The 16,686-nt window shown below is 50.8% G+C and overlaps 9 protein-coding genes across 9 annotated transcripts; 4 read left to right on the top strand and 5 right to left on the bottom strand.

The window, feature by feature from the left end:
- Positions 1-2: 2 nt before the first annotated feature.
- N7484_005946 (uncharacterized protein) lies at positions 3-1,179 on the top strand (the record flags this gene model as incomplete). Its single annotated transcript, XM_057116365.1, has 7 exons — positions 3-47; positions 96-108; positions 182-332; positions 408-529; positions 587-718; positions 904-1,000; positions 1,068-1,179. The coding sequence occupies 7 exons, from the start codon at positions 3-5 to the stop codon at positions 1,177-1,179; spliced, it is 672 nt and encodes a 223-aa protein (XP_056972248.1).
- A 1,248-nt stretch (positions 1,180-2,427) lies between these two features.
- Positions 2,428-3,949, bottom strand: aclA (putative ATP citrate lyase subunit (Acl); the record flags this gene model as incomplete). Its single annotated transcript, XM_057116364.1, has 2 exons — positions 2,428-3,444; positions 3,509-3,949. The coding sequence occupies 2 exons, from the start codon at positions 3,947-3,949 to the stop codon at positions 2,428-2,430; spliced, it is 1,458 nt and encodes a 485-aa protein (XP_056972247.1).
- A 1,019-nt stretch (positions 3,950-4,968) lies between these two features.
- Positions 4,969-7,077, top strand: N7484_005944 (uncharacterized protein; the record flags this gene model as incomplete). The annotated part of the gene is made up of 3 exons (XM_057116363.1): positions 4,969-5,105; positions 5,183-5,489; positions 5,554-7,077. The coding sequence occupies 3 exons, from the start codon at positions 4,969-4,971 to the stop codon at positions 7,075-7,077; spliced, it is 1,968 nt and encodes a 655-aa protein (XP_056972246.1).
- A 531-nt stretch (positions 7,078-7,608) lies between these two features.
- Positions 7,609-8,374, top strand: N7484_005943 (Rpp14/Pop5 family protein; the record flags this gene model as incomplete). The annotated part of the gene is made up of 2 exons (XM_057116362.1): positions 7,609-7,852; positions 8,013-8,374. The coding sequence occupies 2 exons, from the start codon at positions 7,609-7,611 to the stop codon at positions 8,372-8,374; spliced, it is 606 nt and encodes a 201-aa protein (XP_056972245.1).
- A 192-nt stretch (positions 8,375-8,566) lies between these two features.
- On the bottom strand, positions 8,567-9,741 carry N7484_005942 (GTPase GPN2; the record flags this gene model as incomplete). Its single annotated transcript, XM_057116361.1, is given in 3 exon segments — positions 8,567-9,222; positions 9,239-9,388; positions 9,453-9,741. The coding sequence occupies 3 exon segments, from the start codon at positions 9,739-9,741 to the stop codon at positions 8,567-8,569; spliced, it is 1,095 nt and encodes a 364-aa protein (XP_056972244.1).
- A 184-nt stretch (positions 9,742-9,925) lies between these two features.
- On the top strand, positions 9,926-11,141 carry N7484_005941 (WD40 repeat domain-containing protein; the record flags this gene model as incomplete). Its single annotated transcript, XM_057116360.1, has 3 exons — positions 9,926-9,935; positions 9,993-10,248; positions 10,325-11,141. 3 exons carry the CDS (start codon positions 9,926-9,928, stop codon positions 11,139-11,141), a joined length of 1,083 nt encoding a protein of 360 aa, XP_056972243.1.
- Positions 11,142-11,414: 273 nt separating this feature from the next.
- On the bottom strand, positions 11,415-12,300 carry N7484_005940 (ribose-5-phosphate isomerase RKI1; the record flags this gene model as incomplete). Its single annotated transcript, XM_057116359.1, has 2 exons — positions 11,415-11,854; positions 11,925-12,300. The coding sequence occupies 2 exons, from the start codon at positions 12,298-12,300 to the stop codon at positions 11,415-11,417; spliced, it is 816 nt and encodes a 271-aa protein (XP_056972242.1).
- An 870-nt stretch (positions 12,301-13,170) lies between these two features.
- N7484_005939 (uncharacterized protein) lies at positions 13,171-13,623 on the bottom strand (the record flags this gene model as incomplete). The annotated part of the gene is made up of 1 exon (XM_057116358.1): positions 13,171-13,623. The coding sequence occupies one exon, from the start codon at positions 13,621-13,623 to the stop codon at positions 13,171-13,173; it is 453 nt and encodes a 150-aa protein (XP_056972241.1).
- Positions 13,624-14,536: 913 nt separating this feature from the next.
- N7484_005938 (sugar porter family MFS transporter) lies at positions 14,537-16,533 on the bottom strand (the record flags this gene model as incomplete). The annotated part of the gene is made up of 8 exons (XM_057116357.1): positions 14,537-14,742; positions 14,799-14,859; positions 14,910-15,066; positions 15,128-15,222; positions 15,277-15,468; positions 15,527-15,936; positions 15,990-16,079; positions 16,140-16,533. 8 exons carry the CDS (start codon positions 16,531-16,533, stop codon positions 14,537-14,539), a joined length of 1,605 nt encoding a protein of 534 aa, XP_056972240.1.
- Positions 16,534-16,686: the final 153 nt, after the last annotated feature.

Here is a 16,686-nt window from a genome sequence, read left to right as displayed (position 1 = left end):
AAATGCCGTGCACGACTGAAGGAGAGAGCGGTGGTGACAACTTGCTCGTGAGTCGCATTGGGTGTGGCTGGTAATTGAGAAACTGACGGTTCAAGACACATATTTTGTGTAGGATGTGCAGATGGCCTCGGGCTTTCACATCCCACTGCCGATGACCGTCGTTGCCCTGCCTGTTCAACAGTTCTATCCCACCCCGATGATGCTGTTTCCACGATTTTGAATCCGACGGAAGACTACAAGACGAGTGTGCTGAGTGGTTTGGACCCCAATACTGTCATGGAGTGCGCTGGTCGTGCTTTGGGGTTTTGGGCATATCAGAGCACGCAAGAGATGTAAATTTGCTTCTCTCATGCTTCTTTGGTCCCGTCAGATCATTGAGAACAGGAACGGCTTACTTGACGTTCTAGATTTTATCAAGAATTCCTGGGCAAGAGTCTCACCGAAAAGTATACAAGCCTCAACATGCAGATGGACAGAGTCGTTCTCAACGCGAACTCGGAAATCTCAAATCTTCACAGCAGGCTTTCAGGTATATTGGCTGGAGTTCTCCAGTTATAATGCATAAAGCTAATTCCTCAATCTATAGATCTACAAGCAGTCCAAGAACAATTGCAAAAGAAAAATCAAGAGCTTGTGGATCTCTATCGTGAAAAGTCCACGAAATTGACACAGATGACGAATCTCTACAACATTCTCAAAGCACGCGCCATGCGATCCCGTATGGAGACTGCAGCTTCGGAAACAGTCTCTCATACTTTGAACACAGTCTCACGAAGTATACCTGTCGGATCGCTCGCCCCATCTGGGCCGTCCCAGATTCCTACTCGTTCTACGCCACTCCCTCCAAAGACGCCATCATTCCCTATGAGTCCCAGTGGAATTGAGCAATTGCATCGATATCAGCGAAGTGGTACTGGAAGTTCCAGACGGTTGGATTCGAAAATCTCAAAAACTACGGGAATGCTTCCTCCAAGTCGGCCTACCCTAAACTTGCACAATCGTATGTTTGTTTGTCTTAAGAAGAGAAAAATTGTCAAGGTGGGAGCTGACCGACCTTCTACTTCTAGCGCAGATTTCGCAAACCAATCCGCAGCATCGGACTCGTCTTCCACAAAGCAGTCGGCCTCCGACGGGCTTTTCGCAGCTCCCGCCCGACGACGTTATCATGGCCAGATTTAGGAATTAGCATGAGCATGAGACCTGTCATAGCTCATGGATTTACACGACTTTAGGTTGCCTATCTGTTTTGACGACCGCAATCATTCTATAATTTAGAGGCAACTACCCGCCAGTCAAAACCATAGGTGGATTTTGTCTCCTGTACTGTAAGCCTGTATAACTACTAATGACCCAAGTATGTAAGAAATATATTCACGAGTACTGACTTTGAAGCTTCCCTGGTTCTCTTCTTATATCTTAAAGACAAACTGCATTTACATCCGTTAACACTCCTACTAGAAGCACGGAGTTCATTGATGCTGCTTCGACCATGTGGTCTAATCTACTCTACGCGGGTATCGACATAACCGCCCGGCAAATACATACTTCGAACCCAATTCTAAGAACAAAAAAATCATGTCAGCATACCCTCCAAAACAAAAAGAACAACTCCAGTCGCCATTCCAATGTACGTGATCTAACAAATAAAGAACCTAACTATCCGTATATGGTTAGACAAGGCCTATATCTGCCCTGACACATCCCCAGCCTCCCGTTCGTCCGGGATCTAATCTCGGAGCAGCGGAACCTCACCCACCTCAGTCTATGCAACACAACCCACCACAAATGACAATTTGCCCCCAGCACGGTCCATAGCTTAACTTTATGGGTCGTTCCTGGGGATCCAGATCAGCGGGATCGATTTGGCCCCTGTTAAATCCGGGGAAAGCTCTGGTGGAGTCGTATGGCGCTGTAATTTATTACATAGATCGGTATTTTTTTTTTGGTAATGTGTATTATATTCTGAATGTTGCCCATTTACTCTAGCACACCTGTTTTTAACCACAGGACTAGCCTTAACTCAAAAGCTACGTGGATAATTTCTTAGGTAAACCGTGAATTACAGAGTATGTGCAAAAGATCTCGTATCATCACTGATATATTATCCGATGGGATATCACGATCTAAATCCCCCGGGGAAAGGTGAACATAAAAGGAAATCTAATCATGTACGTCGGCACCAAGCACGCGGTCTTTTCGTCCGGGCAAGGGAGAAACGCCAAACCCTCGACCAGCAAACCAGGAACAGACGCCGGGGGGACTGCATGGCACAGCCCAGCCCGCGGGGCGGCATCATCCCGCATATTTCATATCATGCCATGCATTATTCCACACACACACAAACCCATGCAACGGAGGGGGAGGTGCAACGCTGCAAGAAACAACAAACAAGAGAGACCCAAATTTTTCCAAAAGCAAGAATCACATTTATACGCCGAATTCCTTGACGTCAGTCTTCTTGCCCTGGAGGGCCAGAGGGACGATACCACTGACGTGCATCTCAGGACCGAACACGTGCATGTCGAGACCCAGCTCAATACCGGCGGCCTTGATGTTCTTGAGACCCTCCTGGTAGTTGGGACCGGCACGGCGGACCCAGATTTGGACCTTGTGCTCGATAAGGACAGGGGCGACATCACGGATGGCGCGGATGACACCCTTGAAGGTGCTCGCAACGTTGGTGAAGTTGGCAATACCACCACCGATGAAGAGAACCTTACCGTCGGGGTGCTGGGGAGCACGGAGCATCAGGTCCAGGACGGTGCGAGCGTACTGGAAGGTCTGGTTCTCGGTGGGGGCACCGGAGTACTCTCCGTAGTTGGCGAGCTCGGAGACAAAGCCAGCGGAGGCAATGGCGTCAGCGTAGACGACGGAAGCACCACCACCAGCAACGAGGGTCCAGACACGACCGCTAGCGTTAAGGACGGTCAGCTTAAGGGAGGCACCGGTCTTGGCGTCCATGTCGGAAATGAACTTCTCCTCCTTGCTCAGCTCACGACCGAAGGGGGCGGGGAACTCCATCGGCGGACCAGCGTCGATGTTGACCTTGCCGTCGGTGGAGGGGAGAGTGGGCAGACCCAGGGCAGCGGGGCTACGAGCAATGGCCCACTTGGTGCCGCACTCGAACTCGGCAGTCTGATCGATCTTGGCAGCCAGATCCAGGAAGTGAACGTCGGCGGAGGTGGCATCGGCGTTGGGAATGACAACGAGAGGGTTGATCTCGAGGTAGGTGAACTGGCAGTCGACGTAGACGGCGTACAGGCGGGAGATGAAGTCCACCAGGACGTTGTGGACACCCTTGGGCACCTTGCTCAAGAGGGAGGAGGCAATCTCCTCGTTGGAGGGGAAGTTCTTCAGGTTGACGGGGATAAGCAGCTTCTCAGCCTTAGCATCGACATCACCGACGTCAACACCACCCTCGTGGGTGAAGAGGATCCAGTCACCCTAGGGTTCAAATTAGCTTCTTTTTTGCTTGTTTTCATACCACGGTAGTCGGATTTAAGCTTACCTCACGAACAGAGTTGATGTTAATGTAGTACTCAGTCTCCTGGGGGTGGGGCACGAAGGGCTCAACAAGGAACTGACGCAGAACACCGGTGACGGTCTCAACGAGGACCTCCTTGGTGGCGCGGGCCTCAATCCACTCACGAGCCTCAGCCCAGGTCTTGTTCAGGGCGAGGAGACCGCTCTTGCCACGGCGCTTGATCAATTGGTCGGGCTTAGCAACGAACTTGGAGCCGGGGACCAACAGCCATGGGTAGGTAACCTCGGCCTGGTCGAGGACATCCTTGACGCTCTTGTCTTCGGGGAAGTGGAGGGAGGCGAGACGAGCGGGAGGGTTGTGTGTCGAGGAAGCAGGGAGAGGAGTAGGCTTGATCACCGGGGCGCGGGTGAGGTGGTAGTTGAGGATGGCCTTACCATCGGCCTCGAGAATAGACTTGGCGGACATGATTGTGATGTGTATGTGAAAGGGGAATTGATCAAGGATGAGAAAAAAAGAGGGAAAGTAGAGGGAGGATAACTTTTTGGAAAGCCGAAGCTAGGGGGAAAAAAGACTAAGACTGGAGAATACGGCGTAGAACAAGAAAAAAGATTGTGCTGGAGATTACAGCGTACAATTGAGGGGTGATCCACTGTATGTTGAGACTCTGAAAAAAAAAGAGTGGAAGGTGGGGGTTTGCCCTGTTGGGATTACACTCAGGTTACCGCTCCGTACTTGATGTCCGTATCCCTACTATGTAACCCCGAAGGAGTGTGGCCCCGACACCGCTCCTTTTAGCTTCCCCTGCAACTCCGAACTTGTCTGAACGCTTGAGTCTATTCTGTTGGGTTCACCCCAGAATTGGATCTACACAGTAGCCCCCAGCACTGTTTCGGGGTTGACCGCAGGGCGCCAACTACCGTCATCATCGTATTCGTGTTTATTTGGACTGACGAATGATAACACCTATCTGTACATACAGTACTCATCCTCGAGTCTATCTATAGAGAGTATGCGATATGCGACATGCGATGTACGATGTACGATGTACGGTTTACGACAGTGCCTGGATTGGATTTCCTATACAGTCGTAATAATACAGTGTATCGGAAACACGCGCTAACAGAGCGGATCTTCAAAGTGGATCCCACAAGTATCGGTGGTACCCGGTACTTTGGGGAACTGTTGAGCTCTAGCGTACGCTGGGAGGAGCTGTACACCGTATCTGCGAGTACTCGGCCCCGCGCTTTTTTTTCTTCACATTCTGACAACTCCTTTCTTCTTGATCTCCTTCTTTCCCCCCAATCTTTCCTCTTAAAAAAAACATAGCGGGTGTTTTGCACAAATAGGTACGTTTCCTGACTCCCATCATTGGCACAATTCTTCTTCTGTCTTTTCTTTCCTACGGCAAATGGCATTCCAGCTTGCCCCTCTATCGCTGTAATCACCGAACCACGTCTAACAGTTCAATCCGCCACAGATTCATCATGCCCTCTACTTCCTCCGCTGCCGGCAACGGCAACCAGTCTGCCAACGACAACATTACCCGCTTCGCCCCTCCCAGCCGTGTGCTCTCTCCCCAAAACCACGCTCTCTTCCACAACAAGACACGATGCTTCGTATAGTAAGTCCGCACGCGAGGCCCCCGAGGCCTCCGGTCTGGCCAAAAAAAAAGGGTACAGAAGAATTAACTGGCAATAGTGGCATGCAACCCCGAGCCGTGCAGGGCATGCTCGACTTTGACTTCATCTGCAAGCGCTCCACCCCCTCCGTCGCCGGTATCATCTACACTTTCGGTGGCCAATTCGTTAGCAAGATGTACTGGGGAACCAGCGAGACCCTCCTCCCCGTCTACCAGGACACTGAGAAGGCCTTCGCCAAGCACCCCGATGTCGACACCGTCGTCAACTTCGCCTCTTCCCGTTCCGTCTACCAGTCCACTATGGAGTTGATGGAGTTCCCCCAGATTCGCTCCATTGCCATCATTGCTGAGGGTGTCCCCGAGCGTGTAAGTCGATCTCCATTGTTCAATTGCACTTGCAGTCCAAGGTCTAACAAAAACCCGAAATTAGCGTGCTCGTGAGATCCTTGTTGCTGCCCAGGAGAAGGGTATCACCATCATCGGTCCCGCCACCGTCGGTGGTATCAAGCCTGGTGCTTTCAAGATCGGTAACACTGGTGGTATGATGGACAACATTGTTGCCTCCAAGCTCTACCGCAAGGGATCCGTCGGTTACGTCTCCAAGTCCGGCGGTATGTCTAACGAGTTGAACAACATTATCTCCCAGAACACCGACGGTGTCTACGAGGGTGTCGCCATTGGTGGTGACCGTTACCCCGGTACTACTTTCATTGACCACTTGCTCCGCTACCAGGCTGAGCCTGAGTGCAAGATCCTCGTCTTGCTCGGTGAGGTCGGTGGTGTTGAGGAGTACCGTGTGATCGAGGCTGTCAAGAACGGCACCATCACTAAGCCCATTGTCGCCTGGGCCATCGGTACTTGCGCCAGCATGTTCAAGACTGAGGTTCAGTTCGGTCACGCCGGTGCTTCCGCCAACTCTCAGCTCGAGACTGCTGTCTACAAGAACAAGGCCATGCGCGAGGCTGGCATTGTCGTCCCCGAGACCTTCGAGGACTTGCCCGAGGCCCTCAAGGCCGTTTACGAGGCTGAGGTGAGCAAGGGCAACATCGTCCCTGCCGCCGAGCCCGTTGTCCCCAAGATCCCCATTGACTACTCCTGGGCCCAGGAGCTGGGTCTCGTCCGTAAGCCCGCTGCTTTCATCTCCACTATCTCCGACGACCGTGGCCAGGAGCTTCTGTACGCCGGTATGCCCATCTCCGACGTCTTCCGGGAGGACATCGGTATCGGTGGTGTCATGTCTCTGCTGTGGTTCCGCCGCCGCCTGCCCACCTACGCCAGCAAGTTCCTGGAGATGGTTCTTATGCTCACTGCTGACCACGGTCCTGCCGTTTCTGGTGCCATGAACACCATCATTACAACCCGTGCTGGCAAGGATCTGATCAGTGCCCTCGTTTCCGGTCTGCTGACCATTGGTTCCCGCTTCGGTGGTGCGCTGGACGGTGCCGCTGAGGAGTTCACCAAGGCCTTTGACAAGGGTCTCAGCCCCCGTGACTTCGTTGACTCTTCTCGCAAGGCCAACAAGCTGATTCCCGGTATCGGCCACAAGGTCAAGTCCCGCAACAACCCTGATCTGCGTGTCGAGCTCGTCAAGGAGTTCGCCAAGAAGCACTTCCCCAGCACCAAGCTGCTCGACTACGCCATTGCTGTCGAGACTGTCACCACCTCCAAGAAGGACAACCTTATCCTGAACGTTGACGGTTGTGTTGCTGTCTGCTTCATTGACCTGCTCCGCAACTGCGGTGCCTTCACTCCCGAGGAAGCTGAGGACTACATCCGCATGGGTGTTCTCAACGGTCTGTTCGTTCTGGGTCGCAGCATCGGTCTGATTGCCCACTACCTCGACCAGAAGCGCCTGCGCACCGGTCTCTACCGTCACCCCTGGGACGACATCACCTACCTGCTGCCCACTCTCCAGAAGGGTGGTGCCGAGGGCCGTGTCGAGGTCAACCTGTGATTTTGTTCATGATTTGCAGCGCCGTCCGCTAGTGGCATACAGTCCATCCTCTGATTGGAGGATGGTGGAGTTTGGATGGTTGATCCATTTGTTTTATTTTTGTCTGAAGCAGTTTTTGTGTCTGCACAGCCTTTTCTAAGGGTACAAACCGGGCTTGAAGGCGATGCCATATATGAATAACCAAAAAGGCACGCCATGATGGAAATCGGTGCCCATGCCCGACTACGGATTCTTGATTTAATTTGTTTAGATGACTAGACCTCCGGGGACCTAATGAATGCCCTTGCATGATGAATATAAGCAAGCCATTGAGGTATAAAATTTTCATGTTGATCCATATCTCGTAGGGTACATCGAAATACAGTAGTTCCAACGCTAGATACTACGTTGGCGAACAGTGAATCAAATCCTGTGTTGGCGGTAACCAAAGCTACTCGAGAATCCTTATCTTATCGTACCCACCTCTTTTTCGCGCCCTCAATTTCCATTCCTATTCCATCCCACTCCATTACCCCCAGAAAAATACGCAAAATGGTCCGCCTCAAAAACCGTTATCTGCTTATAGATATCCTCTACCCTGATCCGGCAACATGGCCCTCTTCCACGCCCAAATCCACTAGCACATCCACCTCCGCACAACTAGCCATCCATTCGCCTACCTCTGACGCGCTGACACCAGGCCTCCTTGCAAAGATGATTCGTGAGGAGGTCAGCGAGCTATACGGGGACTGCGGTGTAGGGAAACTGGGCGGTGCTTCTGCAGGAGGAATCAATGGTAGGTTTTGGCTGCTCAATCTTCTTTGACTCATGACTCTCCATGGTTTTTTGGTTCTTTCTTTTCCCCAATGCTCTTCCGATTTGAGCCCTGCAAAGGGGAGCGAATAAAAGAACTAAGGCCGTGGATTCTCTGTTTTACATACACTAACCGCCCCAAGTCAAATACCTTTCTCCCGCAACATCGACCGCCATCCTCCGCTGCCCTCGCGCGTCCTTCCGTCTCGTCTGGTCCGCTCTTACACATATGTCGCATGTCCCCTCAACAGGCGGCGATGCATCCCAGAAGCGGCCCAACGGAGGCCGAGAACGGGGATGTGTATTTCGGGTTTTGAGAGTGTCGGGGACAATGAAGAAAGCCGAGGAGGAGGCCATTCGGCGGGCAAGGAGGGAGATTGTTCGGGTCAGAGGCGTCGAGGAAAAGGGTGTGTTGGGGGATTTGGTTTCCGGTGCTGGTGCAGGAAAGAACATGGTCATGCAGAGTGTTGTAGATGTGAGTGACGATGAGATGGAAGATGAGTGAGGACTTTCCTGTCATCGCCTGTATCTATCCATTGACTGGATCGATACTTCCCAGGGCTAGGCCCATGCTTTGACGGTTAGAGCTGGTCTGTACGATTAAATGATACCCCTACTAAGTGGCCACATTGTGGCATATATGCGATATTATACATTGAATCTTTTAGCCGCTGATAAGAATGAATTTATTCATCAATCATTCCTTTCGGCGCACTTTGATCCCGCTATCCGGCATTGAATTTTTCCAATTTGCCATTTCCTCGTCCTCGTCCATTTCATCCGGATCCCCATTGACAGCCTTGTTAGCCTCCTCGCGCATCCTCGCCTCCTCTTCCAACTCCTTCCTCTCCATATCATCATATTCATCCTTCGCATCCAACCATCGCTCCTGCACGTCTCTCACATCCGTAACACCCATTCCTTCTCGAACGGCAACCTGCCAGACGGAGTCGTTTGCACCCTCTGCGGGCCCAAATGCATACCCTGACGCACGATCAATAGCTCGCAGTAGATTCATCATGCTCTTTTTATCCTCGACGGCCAGCGTCTCGAAGCTGACGAGCCCAAATTCCTCCACAAGCGAGATGATGGCCTCATTCAGGGCGCTGAATTTGCTGTTTGTGAGACGGGAATTTTCGGCTTCAAGGTGAGGAAGAAGATATGAGAGGTCTTGGACCTCCGTGTAGAAGTCTAAGTTGAAAGGGAGGTCGTTGTAATTGGATAGATTGTCGATTTTAGTAAGAACGTTGAGGTGCGGGAGGTCGAGCTGAAGCATAGCGCGCAGAGAGAGAAGGAGAGCCGAGATGTACATTGAGGGGAGGGTTAGGGTGTAGGAGTCGATGAGGTGGATTACTATTAGCTGTTGTACATGGATGGTCAACGAGGTGCTCTTTCTTAATCTTAGGGCTGATACGAACTCGGTAGCCCAGTTTTTGGATCTGGAAAAAGATGTTTCGTAGAGATGAATGGTGTGTAAATAGCTCCACCTGCCCGGGGCAATCGAAAATAACATAATCCTCTGTACTCCAAAGTATCAGTTTATCAGATCAAATGAAGGATCATAAGTGGAGTGTGGCACGAACCTCCGAGCTCTTTCAATCCGCCCTCTAACCAAGAATAGTTCTCCTCAAGCTCTTCGAGAGCATATAAAGTAGCTCCGTTGGGTCCAAGATGATCTTCATCCATGATTTCTTCCAGAGTCACAAGATCGCGCACGTCCAGCGCGCACGGGTATGAGGTCTTGTCGTTGGCGGGGTCGAGATTAACGATGGAGCATTTCCGGCCGATGGCGCCTAGGAACTGGTGCATGCCATTGCAATAGGTGGATTTCCCAGCTCCGGGAGGTCCGATGACCAGCTGGGCAAATGGCATCTTGAAGGTCGAGAAAGAATTAGAATTGAAGTTGTCGACACGAGTGGTAGCTAGATCGAGATCTTTTTTCTTATCAAAAAGCGCGGGGGACATGGGCGGTCGGGAACGGCAGAAAAGCAACAGGTGTAAAGCTGCAGCTAAGCCGCCATCTTGCTTCCTTCTCCAACGTTTCCAACCCTTAACAATGGCGTCCAGTGAGTGTCCCAAAGCTTCGGTACAACCGATTGAATGATTTTCTGACTTCCTTGCAGATCAATTTACGCTGTCCTCGCCACCGAGCGACGCTATCTCTGCCTTGAAGTTCTCCCCCGAGCCCGATTCGACCCGGATTGTTGTATCATCATGGGATAAGAACGTCTATGTTTATGACCTGCGCGACGAGAATGGTGCAGTGGGAGAGGGAAAGCTTCTCCAGAAATTTGAGCACCGCGCTCCCGTGTTGGATGTATGCTTTGGCGAGAATGAGAACGAGATCTATACCGCTGGTTTGGATTGGGACGTGCGCAAGTAAGCAACCCTTCAATGGAGCTTTACATAAGCTTCTCGAACGATTAACCTTGAATTTGCTCACTAACTATCCTAGGATTGACCTGAATACCTCCCAACAAACCGTCATCAGCAGCCACGAAGCCGGTGTGCGCAATGTCGTCTACAGCCCAGAACATAAGGTCATCATCTCAGGCTCATGGGACTCTACACTCCATGTATCCCGCACAGATACCGGTACAACCACTGATTCCCTACCTGCCGTGATCCCGCTCCCTTCGAAACCCTTCTCCATCTCCCTCACAGCCACAAAGCTCGTTGTCGCTATGGCATCGCGTGCCCTCCACATCTACGACCTGAAGGCCCTGGCCCTCCTCACTGCACAGTCCGACAGCACTACGGCCAACGGTAACCGAGTGGAGATCGAGCCTTGGCAGCGGCGCGAAAGCAGTCTCAAGTTCATGACACGTTGTGTCGCTTGCATGCCAGGAGACACCGGGTATGCCTCATCCAGCATTGAGGGTCGTGTTGCCGTTGAGTGGTTCGATCCCTCGCCTGAGTCACAGGCGCGGAAATACGCTTTCAAGTGCCATCGTCAGACATCGGAAGATGGGGTCGACGTCGTGTACCCCGTTAATGCGCTCGCTTTCCATCCCGTTCATGGCTCATTTGCGTCAGGCGGTGGTGATGGTGTAGTCGCTCTGTGGGACGGTATTTCTAAACGCCGCATCCGTCAGTACCAGAAGTACCCATCTAGTGTCGCTGCTGTTGATTTCAGCGCCAGCGGTAAATACTTGGCTATCGCAGTGAGTCCCGGTTTTGAGGACGGCAAGGATGATCTTCCGGAAGGAGTGGTAAAGATTTATGTGCGTGAGTTGAGCGAGACAGAGGCTAAGGGCAAAGGCGCAAAATAAAGATCTTCGCCTTTCAACCTGAAAGTCAGCCATATACATCTGCCAAAACAAAGATTGTGCGGAGATGTATAAGTCGAGCTGAAAATATAAAGCAGTCTTTTTGATACCACCGAATCTAATGAGCCAATTGAACCAAAACCAAAACCAAAATCCTTTAAACATATCTTCATTTCTAGATCCCCTTTCTATCAAAATGGGATAAATATCTTGGTATCATCATGCTATATACGTAAACCGAATCCGAAAATTGAACAAGACCACAAGTGAAGGTCTTCAAGTAGAGGCCTTGCGCACTGCCACCGAGCCATCAGGCATACCGAAGTAAGCCGCAACAGGACGTTGGCCACCAATGCCACCAGCAGCAGCAGCCTGAGGACCGGTCAGACCAGAGAAGATGCCGACATCAAGAACTCCACCGATCTCCTTGATCTTCTTCGACAGCTCGTTAACCTCCCAGACGCCATTCTGGCCAGAGACCTTGCCCGCAGCAACATCAGCCTGGGTGAGCATAACAGGGAAAGGAGCATCAATCAGGAAGAAGTCCTGATCAGTCTTGCGAGGGCCCTCCTTCTCATCCAAGTTGATACGGATAACCGGGTCAATGCTACCAAGCTCCTTCAGCTTGTTCAGAACACGGTAAGCGGCAATAGGAGCGACCTCGACAGGAACGTATTTCCAGTTGGTAAGAAGACGAGACACAAGCTTGCGCGAATCTAAGCAGTGAAAAAAATCATCAGCATGAGTCACATGCAAAAAAAAAAAAACCACAGCACTGAAACTTACCAGCAACGCAGATGAACTCCTTCGCTTGCATAGCGACCAGCTTCTCCTGGAACAGACAAGCACCACCACCCTTGATGCAGTTAAGCTCGTCGTCGACCTCGTCCGCACCGTCAAATGCAACATCCAGCACCACGCCGGCGGGGATAGCATCGAACTCAACAGCCGTCAATCCGGCGCTGATGATTAGCTGGCGGGACTGGTAGCCTGTTGGCACGTAGCGGGTAGGGGTAGTGTCGACACCGAGGGCCTTGATAGCCTCGACAACGTAGACAATCGTCGTTCCGCTGCCGATACCAACCCAGCGAGCATCCTTGGGGTAGTGGTTCGCAACAGCGGTGTGTGCGGCAGCGCGCTTGGCAGATTCGACGTCGGCCATTGTGGAGTGAGATTGGGCTCGGAAGGTCGAGTGGAGGGGTAGGGCCAGGGAAGGAGGCGGAGAGAAAGGACGTTGTCGTGGGAAAGTTTGGTGGAGGCGGGGCAGAGATCGCGGAAGGGAGGGAAGTCGGGTGGAGAGGGAGAAAAGGGTGCAGATGTGGCGCGGACCCATAGGTATCGTAAATAAATCGCGCGTTTCTGGGGCTTTCACTGTACAATCGAGTGCCGGTCAAAGTTGGGTCTGCACTATAGCGTCATTGGCCAGAATGTGGGGGTTTTGATTGTTTGTGAGTGGTTTGGGAAAAGTTGGGGAAATCTAGAGTTCTACCAGTTACTTAAGCCGGCACACTTATACTTCAAGGTTTATGGTGCCGATTATGATCTGTTCGAATGATCCTGTGGTCTTTTTCTTGATCATTGATCTAGTCTTCTCGCTGCTTACGACATCCCAGTTGTTCGGGAAATGGTTTACTGTATGACGTTCCCAACACTCGGACCATGTCAACTGTGTTACATCTGATTTTCATCTGCATGGTTTCGTATGCGGAACAGGTACGGCCAAGGAGGTACCATCCTACGCAAATTGCATTTCTCAATATAGTGGAACGCCTATTTAGTACTGAATCTCCAGTAGTGTCGTAGACTCGTAGTATACCAATCAAAGTGCCATCTTGGAACTCCTGTAGTACAAAGACAGACTGGTGACAAAGACTATGTACCCAAGTATAGTCCAGGAGTCTCTCGCATGTCCCAGGCCGTGACACTCAGGAGGAATATACGCAACTGGTGGAAAGAGAATCCTTGAAGTGAAACTCTGAAGCTCAAATTAGTGACCCATTATCACAAAATCCTCGGTACATTAGGCATGTCGTTACTCACAGAACTCTACTCGAATGACCTCGAATATGTCGTCATCGCTCTTTTTCTTTGCATCGACAGTCGTGATTCCCTTCCCTTCCGTCGAGCGCAGCTTCCGATCATGAGCAAGGTCGAGGAATGTGTACTGGTAGGGACCCTGATCTTCCAGGTAGAAGGTTTGAGCAGTGGGCGACTCCAGGCAAGAACCCGATCCACAATTCAGGTATTGCTCGGTAGATTCACTTTGGATCTGCGTGGTATTGCCTCCCAGATCTTTGAACTTCCAGATTTGGCTTCCTTTCCCAACAGGAGCTTCGAAGGTCGGGGTAGTATTGTTTCCTTGTCCAGTTAAGACCAAATCCTCGCCATTGAACTTTTGTTGGATGCGATAGAGGCCGAACAGACTAGCACCAAATGCCTGGCTGTTGATCGCGAGGATGGTAGCAATTGATAGAGAGAGCTGCATTTTGTGGTGTGGGTGGGAGGTGAGATTGGTTGATGGTCGGAACTCGGAGTCAAGGGATGGACTTTGTAGAAAGGTGGGAGTTTGCTGCGCTTGTTTGTGGAATTTTGCACTTCCAGGAATTGAGATTAATTAATTTAGATCTCAGCTGAAAATTAAGACTTTTCCATTGCACGAGACTATTGGTCTTCGAAACAACCCTGTAGATCGGACTAATATGCAGGGGACATGCACGTTTTACTAATGTATTGGAGTTTTGCTTTTTCTCCACCGCGGGAAGAAGTTATTTCTGTCTAGATTTGGATCAAAAGAGCTCTTCCAAGCATAATAAAAGCTATCATTCAACCGGGTAGGTGTACCCAGCTACTCTGTTTAGTCTACTACAAGACTCCTGTCAGAAGATGACGTCTATGTAGCCCGTAGTTTAAGGATGCATTTGGGTATGTCTCCCCACCCATTGACACAATATAAAATACTGATCGCGACCGACTGCTGATACCTAATGAACTGGATCAATGTATTTGTTGGGTTAAATGCACTGGTCTCATGGCGTTGTGAGGTTAACGGGAAGGCCAGCGGGACAAGAGGATGGCAATTCCAACTCCAGTTCGAACGTTCAAAACGGAGGGTGGAATCTATGACAAACGTGGGAGAGCTTCTATCTTGTAGAGAAAGAAGTTGGATAATTCAAAAGGGATTGGCTAAAAAGAGACAAGAAAAAACACCTGCTCCACCGAGACCGCAAGAGATGTGCAATTCTATGCCTCCGGGTGTAGAGACCGCTGATACAAAGTGATGAATAGTAGCTACCATAAAAAATCAGTCAGTATATCATTCAATCTACAAGCTCAGTCTCATTCTTGTTAAGCTCTCTTGACGTACTTGATTGAACGTACTGTACAGGATATTCAGAGCTTCAGGCAATCATCTGCTCCTCCGGTTTCTCAAACGAGTTCAACTCATTTTTAGCAGCATCAAGGCCATCATTCTTACTGACTCCGCGTTCCATCAAGGCATCATCATACTGGAGAAATGCCTGCTCCATCTTCCAGAAGAAGGGACTTGAGGTGGAAAAGAGTGCTTCGATCGATTCCAGGGAACGATTGCGGGTTTCGGGGTAGACTATGAATATTATTAGCTGCAGTCATTTGGCGGTTCATGTCGGAATCCGAACGTACATAAGTATATGATGGGGATCCAAATCAAATTTAGGCCAGCGAAGAGGAAGTAAGTGCGGCTCTGGGAAACGGTGGTCAGCTTCATCCACAACAGGAGGACTTTGCTCTTACCTTCAGGGCTTCGAACATGATCGGATTGACCAGGGTGGTCATGCCCACACCAACAGCCCACCCAGTGATGCCGAAGCCATTGCCTTGGGCTCGCAAATCAGAGGGGAAAATCTCAGTGGGCACCAAGAACGCGACGGTACCCCATGTTGCGGCATAACTGTTAGAAGGTGTCAGAATATTGTTGGTGGATAGCTGAGGATTGAAAGGGGCCGACGAACGCGATATTGAACAAGAACAACATGGTAATAGCTGCGGGAGCAAACTGGGCAGCCTTGCTGGGATTCTGCAATGATCCCTCGTAGACAGATCCAGCCTGGAATTCAATTAGAGATAAGACACCGCAATTTTCGTGGAAGTAGAGACATACAATAATATTGACAGCAAATAGCATGGCTGCACCACCGATGAGACAGACACGACGACCTAGGCGATCGACGATCTGGGCACTTATTATAGTACCGAGAATACCAACCGTGTTAAGTCCCCCAGCCAAGCCGTTCTGCTTGATGGAACTGTACCCAGCCTGGGCCAAGAGAACTGGAGAATATGCCGTGACAGCCTTTATCGAGTCTTAATTAGAGAAGACCATAGAGTAATGTGGGTCAGGACGCCCTTACCGTGATACCTGTCCAAGAGGCCATGATCTGAAGCCAGATACAAAGCCAAGCTCGCCGACCCAAATTTGGATGCTGTCTTCCACCCATTCCAAGCAAGATCTTGACAAATTGGATAGGTGAGCTCAGTTGGCTTTTCTCTCCCGAAGTAACAATCTCGAAGTATTCCCGATCAATCTCCTCTGGACTGGCCTTGTGCTCGCGAAGGCGCTGCAACAGCTCACGCACCTCTTCTGTCCGACCGACTGAAGCAAGATACCGAGGACTATCCGGCAGCATCTTGATGCAGCAGACCAGAATCAGGGCTGGGACACATTGGAAGGCCAGTAAGAAGCGCCATCGCACGTCCGAGTATCCGTTGTCGATGAAGGCGAGGCCGAAGGATATCCAGTACGCGACTGATATCCCAAGGTCTAGAAGAATTAGCAATGCACCCCCAAGCAGGAAAGTCTCCGGATCTGCTTACAGTTGGCAATGAAGACGTATCCGAGAAATCCACCGCGGTGATCTGCAGAAGAGGTTTCCGACACCAAGACAGGGGTGATGCCAGTTAACGCTGCACCATCATATGTTAGAATAAGTTAAGAAAAGAACGGCCACCATATTAAAAGTTCACCTCCAGTACCAATGCCCGTCAACACTCGAGCGCAAATCATGAAATCTGAACTCTGAGCGGCAGCCTGTAATGCGCCGCCTACCAAGGCAAACAACGCACCCGCCAGCAAGCCATTGATTCGACCAATTCGGTCAGCCAACCACCCTCCAGCAAAGCAACCGAAGATGGCACCCAAGTAGTAGACACTGATGATGCCACCCTGGTGCTCGGTGTCCGTCACGGTGCCATCCGGCTTTCCGATGCCGACCTCGGTCACGTATTTGGGTGAGGCATTGACGCCGCCCATGACACCTTGGTCATAGCCTTCGAAGAATATGGATATAAGTGAAAACACCTGAATGGTGACATTGAGCTGCCCCGGCGAGAGCCGCTTCCAGAACGTTGTATAACCCATATTGCGTTATTGCCCTAGTTCCTACATCAAGGATACCGGGGGCTCGCGACTCCTTTATAAAGTGGAGCCTTTAGCCCCGGTCGATCGGAATAGATGTCATCCTGGAGAAGCGCGGGGCGAACAGGTTCCAACTTTCATTCAGGCGCGTAGCCG

This window comes from Penicillium longicatenatum (genome assembly GCF_028827895.1).
Source record: "Penicillium longicatenatum strain IBT 33135 chromosome Unknown contig_3_segment0_segment0, whole genome shotgun sequence".
NCBI lineage: Eukaryota > Fungi > Ascomycota > Eurotiomycetes > Eurotiales > Aspergillaceae > Penicillium > Penicillium longicatenatum.
This window is presented reverse-complemented; position numbering and strand designations above follow the sequence as displayed.